At 39.5% G+C, this 22,528-nt stretch overlaps 1 protein-coding gene and 1 long non-coding RNA gene across 5 annotated transcripts in view; both read left to right on the top strand.

Annotated features, from left to right (window-relative positions):
* Positions 1-16,523, top strand: part of LOC127372052 (uncharacterized) — a 281,035-nt gene extending 264,512 nt beyond the window's left edge. For both annotated transcript variants that reach the window (XR_007886498.1, XR_007886499.1), the window contains exon 2: positions 10,815-16,523. This is a non-coding gene — a long non-coding RNA (uncharacterized LOC127372052). The remainder of the gene's footprint in view (positions 1-10,814) is intronic.
* On the top strand, positions 2,450-9,780 carry LOC127372021 (tRNA selenocysteine 1-associated protein 1). 3 transcript variants are annotated; one of them, XM_051415384.1, is made up of 9 exons: positions 2,450-2,618; positions 4,435-4,532; positions 4,596-4,710; positions 4,805-4,854; positions 5,094-5,225; positions 7,563-7,679; positions 7,779-7,980; positions 8,079-8,118; positions 9,121-9,780. In XM_051415384.1, exons 1-9 carry the CDS (start codon positions 2,595-2,597, stop codon positions 9,279-9,281), a joined length of 939 nt encoding a protein of 312 aa, XP_051271344.1. In that variant the 5' UTR covers positions 2,450-2,594; the 3' UTR covers positions 9,282-9,780. The 3 variants fall into 3 exon arrangements, with proteins under 3 accessions (XP_051271344.1, XP_051271345.1, XP_051271343.1); XM_051415385.1 differs by having other exon boundaries at positions 2,451-2,618; positions 4,611-4,710; positions 7,773-7,980; XM_051415383.1 differs by having other exon boundaries at positions 2,451-2,618; positions 7,773-7,980.
* Positions 16,524-22,528: the final 6,005 nt, after the last annotated feature.

Raw genomic sequence — 22,528 nt, 5'->3', positions numbered from 1 at the left:
TTACACACAGTTCACAGAAGACACATTTAGAGGAACATAGAAGTAGACATGCAGCTAAAAACAAGGACAACAAGGCTGAAAGCTTGTGGAATTCTGTTTTTTTAGAGATGTGATAGGAGTTCACTCTTCATTAAGAGACCAGTGTGTAGGATTTAGTAGCATTTAGCAGGGAAGTTGTAGATTGCAACTAACTGAGCACCGCTCACCGCTCTTATTTTCAGGTGATTATACACTAATGAAAACATACCTGTGAATATTATATTCTATTTCTGACAATAGATCCTCCTAAATGTTACACACTGGACCTTTAAAGAAATACTATAAAATAAATATTAAAATGTTTGATGTGAATCAACCTCTGTTGTACTGAGGATCATTAAAATCCATGGAATTTATACTTTTTTTGTGGAAAAAACATATCAGATCATTATTGTTCCAAACCTATCATTTGTATATGTTGTAATACATGTCTGGAGGGGATCTCAAATAAATTGGTACAAGTTTGCAAATGATGTTACAGCCCCAGACCCATACAATACAGCTGTGTTTTTCTGTCTGTATGCCTTATCTAATACAGGTCTTGTTACATATTGGAAAAATTGGGTTTGTATAGCTATAAATGTATCATTTTAAAGCTATAAACAACATTCTACAAGTTTTATTTTAGGTATTGGAAGCCAGAATCAGTTATTTAGTTTGTTATGGAACATGTAAATGATCTTGTGTTTCTCATCTGCAGTCTTCAGTGAGAATCAGACTTCATCCAGTAGTTTCTGTAATTGTCAATAAACTCCAGTGAATTAAAGTGATTACCAGGATGCACCATTGCTCTTTTGCTTCTTCCTCTTTTTTTTTTTTTTTTTTTACATTTAACTTTAAAGCTGCAGTATGCAAATTTAATAAAAGTTTAAAATAAAATAAAAAATATATTTTTTAAAAGTACGTAAGACTGATAATATGTGAAAAGATCATGTTCCTCCTCCTAGTTATCCAGTTGACATTTGCAAGAATCCACCAGGGCTGAACTAACACAACCAATCGGAACCAAAGGTAGAAAGACACTTTTGGTTGGTTACTTTAAGAGCCTAGCGTCAATATTTGACAACCTGGCAATTAATCTTAACAATCAACTATCTTTGTTGTTTTTGTTCATGTACCTTTAGGCACATGCAAAAGGTTCAAAGTGAAGAGGGGAATCCCTAAAGTCAGCCAAATTATACATTTCACCAACAAGTCCTCTATTAATGGAAGCTGATCTATAGACATAATTTCTCTCCCCATAATACACCAATTTGGATCAATGGATGTGTAATAATTAAGAAGAAGTTGCTTTATTTTAAAGAATGGATAGAGAAAGGGGAAATAGTCTATTCAACATCTAATGGATGACAAAAACAATATGTTGGACTACAATGAGTTCAGGTGTATGAATACGATATAACGTTCGAGAAGATTTTACTTTGTGTTCCGAGTGATTTACACACATCCTTATTCATGTATTTAAAAGGGCCATAATGTGCACACCAATAGCACCTAGACCTTTTCACTTTATTATAGGTTGCACCTTTTTTGACAAGAACTGTGATAACTTATTTTTATAGGTATTGTTGTTTTTTAGATTAGTTTGCTTTCATGATTTATTTGTTTTTCTTTTCTCTTTTTTTAAAATTCCTGTTTAAGTATGCTGCTTGGATTCATTGTTAGGTATACTTACCAACCATTGCCGATGCCTGTGTTAGAAGTTAAGAAGAAGTTTAATAAAGGCAAGGTAAGTAATAAATCTAATATAAGAATAATAACTCTGACATACATGCCATATTTCAAAAACAAGTGGTCTCTGTACCAAATGTAGTTTCCTACTGGAGTAACTTATATCCTGATCTGGACTGGAAGAAAATATGGTGTCTAAATATTTTATCAAGGAAGTGACTTTAAAAATCATTAATTGCTTTTGTGACATGAAAATATATTTATGTAACATGCTCATTTTGTCAAGTGGCTCCAGAAGATTTACGTCAGTTATTTTGATCTCGTCCCCATTCATGATCGTTTTGGAAAGATATTTGTGCTTTTATTTCCCATATTGTTTCTGATTTTACTCTTTCATATATGAAAATGTATTGTTTGGCAATGTTTTTCTTACTCTTGAATCAGTAGGCTACTATATCATCAACATGATCCTACCTCTTGCAACATCACACACCCACAAATCAAATTTTTCAATTATAAACCATCTTTTTAAGTTTTGAAAATTAAATTAGATAAGGTTAATATATGATTTCTGTCTCCTGGCATGATCTTTTCTTTTACTGTCTGTGTTTACCTTCTGCTGTTTTGTTTTTTATTTTTGTTCCCTGCCAAGCTACTGCTCCACACTCCAATCCAGTAGGTGGCGACAATGTACCTCTAAGCTGATTTGCCAACCGCCATTAAACTCCAAAGAGGAAAATGATGACGTCAGGAGGTATTGCTGGTGTACTTTCCTCCTGTAACGTTACTAAGTTAGCTAGCGTGTGCATCTTTGAAGGTTCAGCTTAATTCACTGACAACTTGTTTCTGTAAATTCACTTCATATTCACATCTTCGGCAGCACCATGAGCACGCTGTGGATGGGGAACGTGAGTTGTTCATTTTATACTGCCATAAATCATTCAGTTGGACCACCATGTTAGCTTTAAATCAATATAACACGGTACGGTGTATGGCTGGAACGCAACGTTCATTCAGAACCTTAGAAAAGCAGCACTTTAACATTGCCTTATTGTTGGATACCACTTTGTATCGAGTAGCTGAAAGTTACTGATCAATTCGGCACACTGGAAACGCACTCCATTCCGATTAAGTGTAACGTTTTTAACCGGCTAACGCTTTATGTAATGTAGTCTGCTGTCTTCTACACGAGGGTTACATCGGTTTGAGGAAACGTAAAAATGGCGATTTCATCTTGTATTTGTTTATTTGTGTAGGGACATGTATTTGTATAGCTTAAACAACTGCCACACACCACAACATTTATAGTTTAAGCTAATTTACAATGGTCGTCCCTAGATGGGCCTTTAAAATACAGTAAAACTCAACAAATAAAAAACACAAACTCAACAATGAGTATTAGGGCTGTGTATTGGGAAGAATGGCGATACGATACATGGCCTGTATCAGTGTACACGGGTTACAATTCAGTATAGTGTGATATATTGCAATACTCTAAGCAAGGTGATGTATTATGATGGGATCTGCATTTGGATTTACCACATGTACACAGGGCTCAGGTTCGATTTAACGTTAAGCTATCTCGCTTTTTGGGATTTAAACAAAAAATTCAATACAGTGCTATTGAGAATAGATATAATATCACAAAACGAAATACTGCAATACAATATTTTCTATTTTCCTTCACAGGGTTACCAAGTGTCCTGGAACATCATATTTTAATTGTATTTTAGCCCCTCACTCAAGTTACATTTGTTGTTGTGGTTGATAATTGTTAATTGTAGAGCAATGAACACTTATACTTCCTAAATAGCTTTTAATAGGCTAATGCATAAGAAAATGACTTTTCTGTAAAATGAAACATTTTACTTGAGAGCATTGCTCTCTAAATATCAGCATTGGCCAGTGAAAAACCCATATCGGTCGACCACTATTTGCAACATCAAGGGAAGAAATGGGGCTGGCTGTGATTAATTGTTGTATATTGATTTGATCATTGAAAAAAAAAAAAAATTGATCATGTAAAATGATCCCGGTCAGGCTCCAGTTTGACTTCTGTAGGTACGAAATGAAACCAGGTCTACATTAAAACCTAGTGTGCTTATGTTTTTCAAACCTGGACTACACTAACATCTCCCATGTTAGATTTGTGGGGGAAAAAATCTTGCCAAGTTTTACTTTAACCTCTATAACATCTTACTATCAATAACCTCCTGGTGAAAGGTGTTTTTTTTTTTTTTTTTTTAAATTAACAACTTATTATGTCACAATTATGAGATACTTTTTTTTTTTTAAGTATTATTTTTTTGGCCTTTATTTGATAGAGAGACAGCTGGAGATAGACAGGAAAGGGGGCAGAGAGAGAGGGGATGACATGCTGCAAAGGGCTGCAGATTGGATTCGAAGCCGGGCCGCTGCGTATATGGGTCACCAGCTTTACAGACTGAGCTAACTGGGTGCCCAATTGTGAGATATTTTTTCAAGCCAAAAAAAAAAATGTGGCTCTGTTTTTTTTTTTTTAATTGCAGAGTCAACTATGCCGCTAGCACAGCACTTTGGTCAACTTTGGTTGTTTTTAAAGTGCTTAACAAATAAAGTTGGATTGGATTGGATTGGACTAGATACCATTTAATCCTACACACCGGACCTTTAAGTGGTCTAATGATGGCGATTCACCTGAACTTAATGTTTTTGTTAACTGCATGTCTTTCTGTCACTCTGTAGCTAGAGACCTATATGGATGAGAAGTTCATCACCAGAGCCTTTTCCACCATGGGTGAGCAGGTGATCAACGTGCGGATCATACGCAACAAGATGACAGGGTAAGAACTAAATCCGCAAGCACTTTTCTCTTTTTGCAGTTGTTCTATTCTTACGTTAAACAGTGTGTCGTCACCCAGGGGTGCTCTGGGTTACTGTTTTGTGGAGATGACGGACGAGGCCACAGCTGAGAGATGTCTCCGCAAAATCAACGGAAAAGCTTTACCTGGAGCCAATCCGGTACGCAGTGCATTTACTCACACTAGCCATGTTTTTATTTCTTATTAAAGTTCCTGAGAAATAACTGGTGGACTTAAATGTCTCTCTCCTACAGCCCACAAGATTCAAGTTAAACCGAGCCACCTTTGGGAAGCAAGACAGTGGGTGAGACCAGATGGAGAAGCAGCATATCAGAGATGACACTGTCTGTGTGTCATACTGATTAACAGAGTGTTTGAGGGGTCTAAAAAAGTTTTAATCCTAAAATAAGATAGTTCTTAAATTGCATTCATAATGATCTTAAAGAAAACCTACAGAAACCCTGATTAAAATATCTACCTTGAATGTCTTCTTGGCTGCACTAGGAATAAAGACCCAGCCTCTGTTTTGTCCTCTTTTTGCAGTCAGATGTATTCTCTGTTTGTGGGAGATCTGACACCAGAGGTCGATGATGGAATGCTTTATGAGTTCTTTTACAACCGATACCCTTCCTGTCGTGGTGGAAAAGTGGTGCTGGACAGCATGGGCAACTCCAAGTGAGTATTAACATGTCACAACACAATATGGAGAAAGTAACAAATGCAGGTGCTGTATATGTTGTTGGCCTGCACTGGTGTAGTACTGTATGTGTTTCGACCATTCTCAAAACTTATCCAAGTGGTTTCCATGAGAGAGTCTTGGTGTACACTTGTTAGCTATAGTATGTTGTGGGTTTGCAAACTGTTGACAAAGTTTCTGCTGTGCAGCTTACGTGCAGAGAGGATGAGTTGGATGGATGGATGGTATGCTTGGTAAATGGACCTGTACTTGTATAGCGCCTTTCTAGTCTTCCGACCACTCAAAGCGCTTTTTACACTACATGCCAGATTCACCCTTTCACGAACAGTCACTCAGCAATGGCAAATCCCATTGAACAGAAACTAACACATTCATACATCGATGCTGTGCATCGGGAGCAATTCGGGGTTCAGTATCTTGCTCAAGGATACTTCAACATGTGGTGGGAGGAGCCGGGGATCGAACCAACAACCTTCCAATTAGTGGACAACCCGCTCTTCCTCTGAGCCACAGCCGCTACTAGTTGTATTGGTTTCCCAGAGCCAGCACACCAGCTCCAGGCAGCAATAATCCCAGCTCTCCTGCTACTATAGCTAACATCACAACAACTGCATATTTTGGTTAACTAGAAAGTGAGTAGTAAGTAATAAATCCTAACTGGAATAACAAGTTAGTGTGGGGTTGCTCAGTCAGAGCCACCCAGCTTGTTCCTCATTTACAGAGCTAGGGTGGTAATTGTAATTACCATTTTTGCCAGTGTATGTGTTTGTGGACCAATCAGCATCCTTTGAGGAAGTAATGGCAGCTATGGGGATGGGCCCTAGGTATGGCGCAGAGAGACACTGTTCATTAAACAACAATGGTGGCTGCTAAAAGGGGTTAGCGTAGATGCTGCTAGCATAAGTTCTATCAGAACTGGAGAGTATTTCTTCACTGAAATAAGACCAACGAACAGCACTTAAGGCTTTTCTCCATGGAAAAGATGTTTTTTCTCTTTTCCCGACTGATTTCAGTAAGAGTTGGACTACGTCATATGGTTTATTGATCTGATTGGTTGAAGTTTGCCTGTGATTGACAGTGATAGACCTGTCGAGTATTTTTTATAAAGTGCTTGCCCTTTTCCAAATGGTGTCAAATGACAACTTTCCAGATGGGTCTGTGTAACAAACTATTTGGCACATTCAGGTTAAGGGCTGTGTACAAACATATGATTTTCAGCACATATGCAGAGTGGAAAGCAGGGAGACTGTAAGAGGGTATTCACTGAATCTGACAAAAAGTTAATTGGATTAGAATTGCATTACCTAGAATTGCCTCCCCCTAATAATTACTCATTATTACTACATGGTTGTAATTTAATTATTTTCTTGCTTCATCTTGACCTACATTTCATTTTCAGTCAAAGAAAGGAACATTGTGTGACTCCTGACTATCGCGCAGTGCATGCCAGGCCCACACAACAACTCGCAAGACAGGCTGCAGTTGTGCTGCCTTTCTTTTTCCACAACCAAATATTAATTTTCACAAAATCGAGAGAATCCGGAATATTTGTTGACAGTCTTACCCTGAAATTCCAGTGGGCACAGCCTTATGATGTTGCGTGTGCAATGCAGTTTGACTCCATGATCCGCACATGATTTACTTCTCTATGCCGTTTCTGTGTCTGACTTCCTGTCCGTTCCGATCTGCTCTGTGCTGCTTGACATAGCTTTTGTCAAAAATAGACCAGAGGAGCAGAGCGGAGACACACTTATGGGACACTTCTGGGACATGGCACGGCACTTCTTGTGGAATCTCGAGCATTGTCTAGAGCTCTGGCAGCTGGGGCACAGCTGTAATTTGGAGGTTAATGGTCTTATCCCAGTCGTCGAGAATCACTGGATTAATGAACCTACCTACAATTTTAATTTGTTAATGTTTGTTAGGCAACATTTTGTCAGTTTATATGTTGTGTCCCATGAAAAGCCACGTCCCTGGTGTCATTATTTAATACCTGTGTTAGTCGGTAAGGCAAAGACATGAAGGTTAATTAGTGACTCTGAATTGCCTGTAGGTGTGAATGTGAGCAGGAATGAGCTGGCAACCTGTTCAAGGTTAGCCCAGTGTCAGCTGGGGTTGGCTCAAGCATCCCACTACTCTGCAAAGGATAAGTGATGCATAGTTGGTTAGGTGGGTTCACACTAACTGTACTCATCGGAATACGCTTGCATTTAAAAAAAATGTCTTTAAGTTATAAGTCTGTGAATAAAGATGAAGCTGTACTGATCTGCCCCCATCCCCACTAATTTGAACACTGCCTGTGTGTTTTGTTGCAGGGGTTGTGGCTTTGTTCAGTTCCCAGATGAGCGGCTGCAGAAGCGGGCTTTAGAGGAGTGTCAGGGTGCTGTGGGACTGGGTGGTAAGCCTCTGAGACTGAGCCTTGCTGCTAACAAGTGAGTTCTTGTTAAATACTTCACTCCTGTCGTCAACAAGCTAAATTTAATTGGGACCTGAGTTTAGCAGTGTGTCTTTTCCTCCCTCTTGAGTTTAAGGAACAGGCAGCAGCAGCAGCAGTCAGAGCACAGATCATGGCAGTCCAGCTCAGGATACAGAAACAACTATGACCAGTATAACCAGTACCAGCAGCAACAGGCCTATTCTGGGTATTACTCATCCTGGGGCTACGACCAGACTGGAGGCGGTTATGGCTACAACTACCCGCAGTATGAGTACTCACAGTATCCACCACCACAAGTAAGCTCTCTCTGATAGCAGCCTGTGTTGACACCCATCCATCAGTCATTGTTAACAGACTTGAATCATTCCACCATGTTTTTTTTTTTTCTCTTTAGGAAAGCGAAAGTGAAGCTGTTGAGGATGATGGACTTGAAGGTTGGTATTAGGACGGACACTGCAAATTACTGTTATATCCAATTGATTGTGTATCAATTAGAATTTTGATTGTTTATTCTGAAGGTGATTGCTGGAGATTGTTTACTTTTGCTGATTAACTAGGGCTGTCACAATGAAGGAATTTAACCTGCAGTGATTTAGGGTGGCCATTTGGTGATACTTACTTTGTAAAGGGTACAGCTGCTCTTGTGTTGAGTTTCTTCAGCCTCGCCACTCTGGGACAATTTCTTTTTTTTATTTAAAAAAAAACAAAACAAGTATTGACCATGACATGATGATGTAACGTCACATGGGGTTTTGGCCGTGGCTTGCCATCCCCTTTTATGGGCTACAAAATAATTTTTATGATTAAGGCTTATCTCGACAGCCCTATAATTAACAGTCCAAAACCAAACAAAAAAGATTTTAAATGTATAAATAACCATGCATAAATAATATATATATACTAGTGCTGTCAGTTAAACGCGTTATTAATGGCGTTAACGCAAACCCATTTTAACGGTGTCAATTTTTTCATCTCGAGATTAATGTTTGTTTAACTAGTTTTTTTCACATGCTGTTGCAACAACTAGTAACGTTAGAAAAACTGCAACACCACACCGGATCTAGCTAGACCAGAAACAAAACAACAGGCACGCCGCACACACTTTTTTACAGCTGATGCAAATTCTCCGCCCCCTCGTCATAGCCAGGCGACAATGGATGATTTTCAATAAAACAACATTTGCACAAAGCAAGCTGATCCACTTTTCCATGTTGATAAGAGCATTAAAATGAGAAAAAATAATGGGACAAAAAGAAATCAAGGGACATTTAGAATAGATAAAAATGTGCGATTAATTGCGACATCAATGCGATTAATCGCGATTAAACATTTTAATTGTTTGACAGCACTAATATATATATATTTTTTTTTATATATACACACACACACACACACACACACACACACACTTGAAATGAACTCTCCCTGTGTTGCAGATCCTAGTCTGGAGCTGGATGTAATAGAGGCCAACAGGAAGTTCATGGAGATCAGTGAGGAACTGTATGATGCTCTGATCGAGTGTCACTGGCAGCCAGCAGAGTTATCTACAGAACAGGACTGTATGACATCCAGCCTACCAGAGCCCATTTACTGCTGAAACAGAACACATTGTCTTTATGTTGACAGTATGGATTATTTTTGTAAGAACATAAAAGGACATGAGTGATAGTAATGGATCTTATTCAAGTGTATAAACCTGTTTAAATTTACTGTAAGTACACACAAGTCTGACTTTGACACTTTAATCTCACTATACAACAAATGATTTGGCCTCATACAGGTTTGTGTCCGTGTTAAACAGATAAACTGACAACCCAGTAAAGCCACACCTTTTTAGTGTATAAAGATATTTAAAGTATCTGAAAAATGGTTGTGAAATGTTTGGGACTAACCGTTGACTGTGTGTGTGTGTGTGCGTGTGCGCAGGTGTGTGTGCGTGTGCGCAGGTGTGTGTGCGCGTGCGCAGGTGTGTACAGAGCTTCCAGGTCTGTGACGTGAAGCTGAAGGTGTCTTAAACATGCATTCGATCTTATTACCAGCAGGGGACAGTGCCGATGCCTGTAATAAAAGATCCATGCAGTCTTATGGAAAAACGAGCCTAATTCTTACTTGATTTGTTAGCTCAGTAAACAGTTTTGAGTTTATGGCCTGACTACTAGTTTCAAGTCTTCTTCCATACAGCATGATGTTCCTCTTTCTCTCAAATCATGCAGAAACATATTTTGGTGTACTAGTTATCTGTGATATATGAACATGTGTGACCCATCGACATATTGAAGATGGAAGTTGCCAAAATATCTCCGCTCACTCAATTGAGAAGCTCCATGTCACCCACTGATTCACTAGGTTCACACTTTGGTCTAACAATTGGGAGCTATAAAGTGCCATGGCAGAAGAATTGATTTTGTATCTAGAGAAAGATCAATAGTCACTGATTAGCTTTATAAATTTGGCAATTGAGAGTCTAGAAAAATCAAACAGTGAAATCAGAGTGAAATGAAGAGTTACAGTGATACAGACTGGGGAACACATGGACATGATTTCAGTCTGATCTTGCAATTTTCTGACAAACAGCTGATCTGAGATGTAATATAGTGCATGGTAAAGTGGGGCTGCATGGTAATACGTTTCTACAGTTAGTGCCAAAGAAAAAGGATATCTGGTGGCGAGGTAAAGTGATAGAAATATTCTAAATATAGCACACAATTAAACTGATATTGATTCTTTTGAGGTGGCCATTTTTATGTGGCTGAATAGTTAGGCTTTTTCTGCTGCCAGTTTGATTTTCCAAACTGGGGGTGTACGAAACAGTCTACTTTTGGTACTGTGGATAACTCATACAACCCTACTTCAAAAATATCCCAACTATCACTTCAAGTATTTGCCCAATTTTCTAATATTTACATTCAATCTTCCATACTGTTTATAGGACATCTTTTCAAATGCTGCCACTTTTGCCATCCCAACAGCCTGACAGCCAGTCTTCCGTCCTCCTCCCTTGCATTGCCAGCAGTCTGGCATGTCTCTTAACCCAAGTATAAACAATCTGGAGGGAGTCCAGTAGAAACATCTGATGATCTTAAATGGAATGAGGGCTTTGCTTTACTTGACACCATAGGCAGATCGGAAGGTTGTGGGTTCGATCCCCGGCTCCTGGTGCCACATGTCGAAGTATCCTTGAGCAAGATACTGAACCCCAAATTGCTCCCGATGCCGTGCATTGGTGTGTGAATGTGTATGAATGAGTTAGTTTCTGTTCGATGGACTTTGCCGTGAATGTGTGTGAAAGGGTGAATGTGGCAAGTAGTGTAAAAGCGCTTTGAGTGGTCGGAAGACTAGAAAGGCGCTATACAAGTACAGGTCCATTTACCATTTACCATCCATTGTCAGTTTCAGATCTTTTCCCCATGTCTTCTTAAGAGCTGATAAGGCCCCATTACCCAGATTCTGTATCATTATGGAATGATACACTGAAGCCTCATGACTTTTCCCATAGCTCATTAGTACTTTATCTTATTACTCTGCAGTACTGGGAGCTGGTGCACTATATCCAAAGGGTTCTCTGGTAGCATATGGCAGGGTTGCAGATATTGCATAGGAATTGAGAGAGAATTCCACATTGTTGTACACAGTACTCAAAAGAATTAAATATACCATGCAGAGGTGTAAATGGGGCAAGTGCAGATTGTGCAATACAATACCAGACAGGCTCTTTCAGGAGGAAGTGACCAGTTGTCTTAAAACCATAGTAGTAAAACAACATCTTGGGTTAAAAAAGGTGCCTCTTTCAACATCACGAGATTTTATGTAACAATGGATCAGAATGAAGTTAAACCAGGTCTTTCATCTGAGGGGGGAATAGGACTTTACTTGGGCCACTAAAATGCACCTGGTTAAAGGACTGTAAAAGCACAATAAGCTGTTAAAGGGAGTGCTTCTGACTTGAACCCGTTTACCCTATAACCTAAGAATTTTGAAAAAGAATTAATTATGTGCCCTGGTAGAACAGGTGCCCCGCGTACAAAGCTGAGTCTTTGCTGCAGCAGCAGTGAGTGACCTGTGGCGCTTAGCTGCATGTCATCCCCTTTTTTTCGCTCTCCCCCTTTCCTGTTTACTTTAGTCATCGCTTTCCATTTAAAAAGAGGCAATAAAAGTCCTAAAAATATCCCACATGCAATGAAAAGTCAGTCTCGCCTTATGGCAGCTGCCAGAGCACTGGTTCTCAAACTGGTGGGACATAGAACCACAGCAGGTGAAGCGTGGATGACGAGGTGACAGGTCTGCTGTAATGTAAAACATTCTAAAATTAGTCTAAATTTTGTAGTATGAAATATAAATGATCCTGGCCATTTAAATTTATGCAAAAACCATGAGAACCATGCAGCATTTAGTGCCATTATATATAATGACTCTATAATTATTAATATAATTATAATTATATGGAAGTTTTATATACAATTCTGAGCATTTTTTTTAATGGTTTCAAAATTTTTCGAAGTGAATGATGGATATTATATTGATTAGTTCAAGTTGTCTTGCCTTGTAGTACCTAATAATGTTGATATAGAAGTAGAAGTACAAATATATCATGATGCATACACAGAACCCAATAATAATAATAATAACACTAATATCAGTGATATTAGCAATGGCAGTCAAGCAGGACCATGGCAGGAGGCTCCACCAGGATCCATGAGAACCTGCAAGACGAGAAAGCACAAGAACTCCGGGGAGAAAGTGAAGTTAGTAACATGCATTAATGGGACATGAATGAGTGCAGAAAGAGAGAAAGAGGAAGAGAGGAGCTCAGTGCATCCTGGGAAATCCCCCGTGTTAATTCTGTTATGAATTGGCGCTATACAAATAAAATTGAATTGAGTCAAGCAGGACCATGGCAGGAGGCTCCTGAGTTTAACATCAGAAAATTGCAGCTCATCCAGGTTTTTATGTCCTTAAGACATGTTTATAATTTAGATAACTGGTTAATATCGTTGGGCTTGATCGATAGATATAACTGTGTATCATCTGCATAACAATGAAAGTTAATGGAGTGTTTCCTAATAATGTTGCCTAAGGGAAGCATATATAAAGTGAATAGACTTGGTCCAAGTACAGAACCTTGTGGAACTCCATGACTAACTGTAGTATTTATGGCAGATTCATCGTTAACAGGTACAAACTGAGAACGATCTGATAAGTATGACCTAAACCAGCTTAGTGCGGTTCCTTTAATGCCAATTTGATGCTCAAGTCTCTGTAAAGGGATATTATAGTCAATGGTGTTAAATGCAGCAGTAGGTGGTCCTTTGTAGGGTGTAGAATGTGCAATGTGTAGAACCTGTTTTGCCCCCTGGCATTATAGCTGACTGATTTTAGTCTAAATAGCCCCATAGAAAAGCAGCTTGTTTTCATCTTAGAAATACACCCAAACTCAGGGACTTCATGTCAAATGCAGACCTGAGACGTGGCTCCCCAAAAAGACCATCAAAAACTTCAGCTTATTCAAAAGACAGTTCATAAAGAAAACTCCAACTCCCACCTTTTATAGCCACCATGTAATTATTTAAAATGCATTACATATTGAGTTTCGATTGTTTATTACAAAATCTGGCAGATTGTTACAAAATGCAGTTGTTATTACACAATGAGGTGAAAATGTATCACATTTTGTTGAGTTATTACACAATGGGATGTTACAGCAAGACTTTTTAAGTTTTCAGTTCAATTTTATTTGTATAGCGCCAGTTCATAACAAAAGTTATCTCAGGACACTTTTCAAATAGAACAGGTCTAGACTGTACTCTAAAATGTCTACTGAAGCTCAATAACCTTTATGCTCGCTTTGACAGGGAGAACCAGGAGGCCGCAATCAACACCATCATCAAGTTTGCAGACAACACAACAGTGCCTCATCAGTGACAACGATTCTGGAGAACTTCTACTGCTGCACCATCGAGAGCATTCTTACCAACAGCATTATAGTCTGGTATGGAAACTGCTCTGCCTCAGTCCGGAAAACTCTGCACTGGTTCACCTCTCCCCACCATTGAGGCTGTCCAGAGCAAGCAGTGTCTGCGGAGGCCGAGGGCATGCAGCATTGTTAGGGGCACCTCCCACACAGGACACGGACTCTTTGCCCTCTACCCCTCTGTGAAGCGGTACAGGTCTCTCCGTTCCCGAACTAGCAGGCTCAGGAACAGCTTTTTGCCATCAGCTTTCAAACTCTGCACCGAGGAGATCCCCCTTCCCCTGAATGACTGAACTCCCACTCCACCCCACCCTCCACGGACTAAACTCTTTTTCTTCCCATATTCCTTGGCACTGACCCCCTCTCCACTATACCACCACACTACTCCACACTACTGCACTTACCTGGACTATTTAAGCCCATAATTACACATAACGTGTGTATAACGTATATATCTATAGTGCATTCACTTGCATCTGTCTATACTGTACTCTACCTATAGTGTATTAATATCTAGCTGTCTGTATATAAACCAATTTAATTACTGGTACTGGCCTGCGCACTATATATTTACTGCTAATACTGTTCATACTGTAAAAATCTCAACTTAAAAAATCCTTTTCTATCTGACCATTATTTAATAACTTTTGAATTCCTATTACTAGATTACAAGCTATTAGGCAAAACGTCCTACAGCAGATGTCTATCTGACAGTGCTGTAGCTAAATTCAAGGAGGAGATTCCATCAGTGTTTTATTCAATGCCATGTCTGAATATACAATATATAGAGTCCTATCATAACTTTAGTCCTTCCCAAATAGATATCTTGTTAATAGTGCTGCAGGCTCACTGCGAACAACATTAGATTCTTTCACCCCTATAAAAAGGAAAACATTAAAACATAGGAGGCTAGCACCGTGGTACAATCATGAAAAATTCTTGTACTTGGTAATGGTCAATGGTAAATGGATCTGTACTTGTATAGTGCCTTCCTGTGTTTGCAGCGTTTTGCTGTTTGCGATGTGTTTGCCCTTGTCTGCCACCGTAGTATTATGACCCCACTTGAACACTGTGCTCTCTGAATGCAGGGCTACTTGTGGTTCCTATAGTCTCCAAAAGTAGAACAGATACTATTATTACTATAATCACTGCTCATTGTCCCCCATCGTTGTTGTCGTCATCATCTTCTTCATGTTCATCATCATCATCAGTCATTTCTATTATAACACATTCATACACATTCACAGCAATTTGCCTATTCAGTATCTTGCCAAAGGATACTTCGACATTTGGCAGGAGGAGCTGGGATCAAACCAACAACCTTCCGATTAGGGGATGACCCGCTCTGCCTCTGCACCACAGCCACTCTGTACTTGGCCCCAAACACCTCAGAGACTCACTGTCTAAAGATATAGTTACTCTAGATGGTATTACCTTGGCCTCTAGCACCACTGTCAGGAATCTTGGAGTTATCTTTGATCAGGATTTGTCATTTAATTCCCATATAAAGCAAACCTCTAGGACTGCCTTTTTTCATTTACGCAATATTACAAAAGTTAGACACATCCTGTCACAGACGGATGCAGAAAAACTAATCCATGCATTTGTTACTTCTAGGCTGGATAACTGCAATTCCTTACTATCAGGTTGCCCCAATAAGTCCATTAAGACGCTTCAATTAATCCAGAACGCTGCAGCACGAGTACTGACAGGAACTAGGAAAAGAGATCATATCTCTCCTGTACTAGCGTCTCCGCACTGGATCCCTGTAAAATTCAGAATATAATTTAAAATCTTCATTCTCACCTACAAAGCTCTACATGATCAGGCCCCTTCATATCTTAAAGAGCTCATAGTACCCCATTGCCCCACTAGAACACTACGTTCTCTGAATGCTGGGCTACTTGTGGTTCCTATAGTCTCTAAGAGTAGAACAGGAGCCAGAGCCTTCAGTTACCAAGCTCCTCTCCTGTGGAACCAGCTTCCAGTTGTGGTTCGGGAGGCAGACACCCTCTCCACATTCAAGAGTAGGCTTAAGACATTCCTCTTTGATAAAGCTTATAGTTAGGGCTGGATCAGGTAAGTCCTGAACCATCTATCTATTATTGTTATTATTATTATTACTACAGATACTATAATTACTATAATCAATGCTCATTGTCCCCCATTGTTGTTGTTGTCGTCGTCACCATCTTCTTCATGTTCATCATTATCATCATCATCATCATCATCATCATCAGTCACTGCTATTAGTGTAGTTGTTACTGTGCAGCTTTGTCTCTGTCTCTGTCCTTTTGTCGTTACCTCTGTTCGCTCTCTCTTTCTGTCTCTCTGTCTCTCTCTGTCTTTCTCTCTCTCTCTCTCTCTCTCTCTCTCTCTCTCTCTCTCACCCCAACTGGTCGAGGCAGACAACCACGCACCTAGAGCCTGGGTCTGTCCGAGGTTCCTGCCTCTTAAAAGAAAGTTTTTCTTTGCTGCCGTCACCAAGTGCTTGGTGGAAACTGTTGGGTCTCTGTAAATAATGTTATATATGTTGTTGTTATTTTATTATTTAGTGATGAATAATAGGCTGCTGTAGCATAATGGAGGGCCTTTATATGTTTTAAGACTATCTTACTAGATTGGTGATGAAGAATGGGATTATTCCAGCTCGGTACAATGCCATTTCCTTTCAAATTTCTGCGCTTTTTGCTTTAATTACCACAGTGCTAGCCTCCTTTTAAACTCAAACGGGCTGGGAGCAGGACTGACTCGATGTTGTTTATGTTATAAAGAGTTCAGTCTAGACCTGCTTTATTTGAAAAGTGTCCTGAGATAACTTGTTATGAATTGGTGCTATACAAATAAAATTGAATTGAATTGAATTGTTAATTTAGGCCTGAAATGGACAATGGTCAATCAGAAGTTGCTATATATATCAGAAAGCTGTTTACAGGACAGCTTCAAAATTTCACTTCAGAACAAGGTCTTAGATCACAGTAACTAGGTCTATTTCATTTTAAGTATTAGGTATTAAGTATTTAAATTTTTTTTTTTAAGTTGCTATATTTACTATTTCTCTGACGATATTGAGCACTGCCTAGTTTGACAGTTTGATTTGAATTCTGTGTGTAGCTCAAATATTATGTGGTCTGGGTTGTAAGTCATGAAAACATACGGAACCTGACAAATCGTTATCATTTCACCGCTTCCACAACACATTTGATAACTCATAAGTGTCACCGGCCAGCCCTGCCCCTTTAAGACGGTGGCCCAGTGTGTGTGTGTGTGTGTGTGTGTGTGTGTGTGTGTGACATACAGGTTCAGGAGGGAAAACAGGAAGAGAAGAGGTAGACATCCACGGTGACAGACGGACGTCGAAGAGCTAGCTCATGTTAATGCCTAGGTGTTTATGGTGCGTTCGTTTTGTCTTGTAATCGCGACTTGCAGCTCGAGAGCGACGTCACATCCGTGTTTGAAAACAAGTAACCACGGATTTTTGCGTTCTGTTTGGCCACACAACACGACGAGCTTGGTTGCAATAGGCAGTTTGGAGGTTTGGTAACGTGTATAGTGATTATCTGGTTTACAGTTCACCCAACGCGGATTTCACATGTTCATTACATATTACACAATCATATCACACAGTTTGATATCTGAATATTCCGTTCTGATTAACGTTAACGTTACCGTGGCTACTGCTCTGCTTTCTGCTCAAGACTCGGTATTGTTGTCATAGCAACATGGAGCGTCTCTAGCCAATTTCAGCTGCACAAGCTACAAAATAACTAATTAGGCGGTATTTAACACATAATAAGACTGTAGTGACATGCCTATAGGTAACAGTATACAGTGCTGTGTGTACGACTTCTTCATTTGGTTACAACAAAGACAAATGTGCTTAAAATAGTAGAAGACCACAATGTTTACTGTGTGTGATGCTTGGAGTAGCCATCTTGGTAACTGAACTCGGGTCCTCTGAGTTCAGACGACCTAAGGAGTCGTTTATACGACCTCGGGAGCGTTCTATTTGCAACTTCCGGTTCGTAACTCAGGAAACCGACTCGCAGATCGAGTCGGGTGGACAAAATGAACGCAACATTAATACACAGCAGTGTCCAGACAGAATTTGACCAGGCCCGGTGTTGTGTTCTGCCTTTGCTAAAGAAAGGAATTCAATGTGTGGTTTTGCACGAAAGTCTTTACTTCGTACTCCTTCCTTCCCACACTTTGGCCCGGACTCTAAGATGCCAATTACTAGCAAAGAGCCAAAACACTAAACCATCTCCCAACTACGGTTCGGAGAGAGAGAGAGGTTAAAAAGGTAACATAAGCTATACTGTTAGACAACAGCTAACGTTATCTTTCAAAAACTTCCTAGCTGACATTATCGTTTGATAGTGTTAAACAATGTGATAAGAGAGACGTAAATTAATTCTGATATATTGACGCACATCTTGGACACATTTATGTAACAAGCCTGAGTAAAATCCATGAACCTAATCAAACTTGCAATTTAACGTTTACTGTGTGCGGTGTGTTCACTGGACGTCAGAAATGTTCTGCCAGGTGCATTGGCTGGATTACCAGTTCACCGCATATTCCTGATGGATTACTTTATAACATGAAAACCATATTTCTACTGTTTACCCTGTGATTGTTACAAGAAAAGACAAAATCCTGTGTCAGAGTATTACTAACCGTTTTACATAATATGATACCACTGTCCATCCACCAGGTGGAGACAAATAGCCATGTCCTCTAACTCTTTTGTATTATTTGTAACCACTGATATGGATCCAATAGAACAAGAAAAGAAACTTCATCAATCTCAATCTCTAACCAAGACATTTCCCCGACATTGTAAAGTTTTCACTGACACTGACTATGGAGGACTAAAAGTATGGAGGACTAAAAGTGCCACAATTAAATAAATAAATACACCATTAAATAATTACTTAAATGTGTCATTCATTAATTAAAATTGGAATTAAATACATAAATATGTTATTAAATATGTCATTCATTAATTCAAATACAGATTAATTTTATGTCAAATACAAATATAATTATTTCACTATTTACATTTACATTTCATGGTCCTGCGTTGCAGTGCTTCATGAATTACTTAAAACTGTCAAATTCACCCATCAAAAGTTGGTAGGCGGAACCTAATAGCTGATTGCGCATCAAGCCAAGACAAATCAATTCCAGATAATGGATCGATGCAGAGCTAGTGAACACATTCCAATACACTGGGTGGCGCTATTGGACTACTTCTTCTAAATCTGCAGTCACTCTGTGGTCAATATCTTGGTCAGAAAGTGCGGAAATAACTCCAAGAACTTCAATAAGTTCCTCTGCTTTACTCGCTACATGCTCTGGGTCAGCAGCTCCTGCTTCCACATCCTCTGCTAAGTCTACAAAATAAAATAAAGTGTTTAACTTTGAAAAATAAAGTGTAGCAGCAGCTTGAGTTTCCCTTTTTCTTTGTTAACTGTTTCATATCTTGATTAACAGTCTCAACAAATTTTATAAATGAATATCAACACATCTTTACACTTGAACAGTTTCTCTTTCTTTCCCTTTTATATCTTTCTATACACTTTCTGTTGTTCAGTGAGAGAATTGAGCTCTAACCTCTCTCCCTCGTTGGGCAGTGAATGAATGGGTCAGGATCAGTGTTGGTCATCTTACTTTAAAAAAGTAATTAGTTATAGTTACAAATTACTTATCCCAAAAAGTAACTGAGTTAGTAACTCAGTTACTGAGTTAGTAACTCAGTTACCACATTGTAAAAGTAATTAGTTACTCAGCAAAGTAACTGTAACGTTATTTTTTATGGTCTATAATTACATTCTGTAACATCTTCTATAACATTTAAGATGTTTATAATCACTGAATAAAGAATAAAAACACTATATACAGTATTTTAGAACATTTGGTATTTATTTGAACTCAATAGATTGCAGCCGGCCATATGCATAGAAATAAAAATATATACAAAATAAATATTGAAAATAAAATTCACACATGTTACATAAACATTCTTGCCTTTAACTTCAGTAAGAGAGTAGTAGTGTCGGTACTTCCAGTTTGATATCGCTACCTTTGAATTTCCCTAGCTCGTCGCCATTGTCTCTGTCTTGGCATCCGCCCACCCAGCCAATCATCATCGCATTTGCAACGGTGTCATCATCACCACCCTGCCCTCTGCTGGCAGCTGATGTGTGGCTGTCAGAAAGCCTGACACCGCTGCGCTTCATTCACCACATTGTAGGAACGCAAGTAACGCGCCACTTTACATTCTCAGTAACGGTAACGGCGTTGCAACGATGGGAAAAGTACTTAATTAGATTACTCCGTTACTGAAAAAATAACGCCGTTATACTTAAACGCCGTTACTCCCAACACTGGTCAGGATACTGGTGGAGTGATCATATTGGGATCTGAGACTGCTTATTTTCTGTGACCTTGTTCAGACTTGAGTGGGTATGTTTGATGAAAACTTTGTGTTTTGTCTCATAGTGGCGTTTCACACTGGCACTTTTAATCAGCGCCGCAGTCTCTGAACATGAGACACACTGGTTATGTGCTCCCAGTGGGAAGAATGAAAATGAATGAATCTGTCCATTAAAAGCTCGATTTTCTATCCACTTTTCTCTTCTTAGAGAGCGCCATAAATCTTCTGTTGTCTCGCGCTCACTCATCTCTCCGTTTCCTCTCCATGTATCTGTGACTTCTCTTTCTGTCTGTCTCTCCTCTCTCATCGCTCTCATCTCTGTATTCAGTCGCGCTGTTTAAACAGATTTGATTGGCTGAGCAGCATCACGTGGGATGGCTTAACTAGCATGCGATTGGTCTGTGAGCTTCCTGAACTGCTAAACAAATACCGTAAAGACTAAAAAAGCTGTGCTGGTTAAAATAGAAGCTCCCCATCAAAATGTAGAATCCTCAATAATGAATTGATTATAGGTCTGGGTCCGCATAGGACGGTGTCTGGGTCCAGACTCCCCTGTTAGCGACCTCTACCCTAGAAAGTTCATGAAGATCTTCCTGGCACTCTACTTCAGACCAAAGCAATGGATCAGGCTAGATTCGCGTTGGCCCCACCCACTGAGTTTGATGGGTGACTTTGACAGTTTTAAGTAATTCATGAAGCACTGCAACGCAGGAACATGAAATGTAAATGTGAATAGTGAAATAATTATATATGTATTTTACATTAAATGAATCGGTATTTTAATTAATTAATGCCACATTTAATATCACATTTATGTATTTAATTCCAATTTTAATTAATTAATGACACATTTAAGTAATTATTTAATGGTGTATTTATTTATTTAAAGGAGTCATATTATTACCCTTTTTCAGGTTCATAATTGTATTTTGTGGCTCTCCTACAATAGGTTTAGATGTTTTAATGTTCAAAAAACACACTATTTTTCTCATACTGCCTATAGCTGAGCACCTCTTTTCAGCCTCTGTCTGAATCGCTCGGTTTTAGCGCCTGTCTCTTTAAGACCCCCCTCCCGAAAAGCCCAGTCTGCTCTGATTGGTCGGCATTATGACGCGGCTCACGCGGATGACGCTCTGGCCCCTCCCCTTCGTTGCCGACAGGTAGCTCCTCAGTGCTACTGAGTTTAGCTTCATTTCTACCGTCAATATTAATTCAATAACTGCTTCTAAAGCAAAAACTTCACCAGCGGACATGTTAGAGCGGGAGTCTGACCTGAAATCACGGAGAAATGAACAACATCAACAATCAGGATTACAGCTTTCTGTGACGTTTTCCTCAGGTAAATACTGATATATTAACTACATATGCATACATATAACTAATATATATATATATATATATTAACCTCTATCTATCACATAATGTTAGTGTTTATACGTTAACTATGAGAACCAACACTGTGTTTTATGCTTGTCTTTACAGGTACAGCAGTGAGCAGTGACCTACAGTCTACACAGCCCAGTGAAGTTAAACATATTATATATTACATAATATTAAACATTACAAACAACTTAACATTCTAACAGGCCTACACAGGCAAGTTAAAAAACCAGCATGTTTTGCGCCCGCAAATACAGACCAACCAGAGGATGCAGTCAACCGCCCCATAGCATATCCAACCCACCGCCGTGCCACCCACCTCAGCTACCCGCCTTCATCCGTCCCGCCATGTCCCTACGAGCAGGCACAGACACATCAGGAAGGCAACACAAATGTTCGGCGCCACAGAACAGCACAAACACACACTATCCCCGCTCAGAAGAGAACGAGTCCAGGATTAATTTTATTACAATGAAATGTCCGGCAGAGTTGGCAAAGCTGTTGGTTTGGCCAACCACTTCACCAGTGACTGTTTTAAGAACCCGGTCAGTACAATAAGGACGGCCCAAAACTGTGCTGATAGAGGGGCGACCAACTATCCGTCAAGACGACAGACACAGAAACTGTAAGTATTTTAAGAATTTATGCTTTGTTTTCATTGTTGGTGTAATGTTAGCTAATGCTAACAGCTCTGACTGCTGGAGCTGCAGTGAAGCTAACGTAGTTATTGTTTGTAGATGTCAACATAAACTTATATGGTGACGTTAATTAGCCACTGTGCAGATTCTCCATATTTTCCCTGCGCAAATTTTATAGAGATTACACAAAGTATATGCCTAATACCGGAAAATCCCCCTCCCCCCCCCGCGCCACGGCCGCGGCCCGTTAGCTTGGCAGGGGACTAGTTACTGGAGCTCGTGGTTTAAGCCACAACTAGCTTATTTCTGTATTTGAAATGGCATCTTTTCAGAAAACTGTACTATGTTGTGTGTCCTCAAATAAGCAAAGAACGTAACCCCACCAACAAACGCAGCAATCAAAAGTAATTCATCGG

This window comes from Dicentrarchus labrax, unplaced genomic scaffold (assembly GCF_905237075.1).
Source record: "Dicentrarchus labrax unplaced genomic scaffold, dlabrax2021, whole genome shotgun sequence".
In the NCBI taxonomy this organism is placed as follows: domain Eukaryota; kingdom Metazoa; phylum Chordata; class Actinopteri; family Moronidae; genus Dicentrarchus; species Dicentrarchus labrax.
Note: the sequence above shows the minus strand (reverse complement) of the source record. Positions and strands in the feature narration are given on the sequence as shown.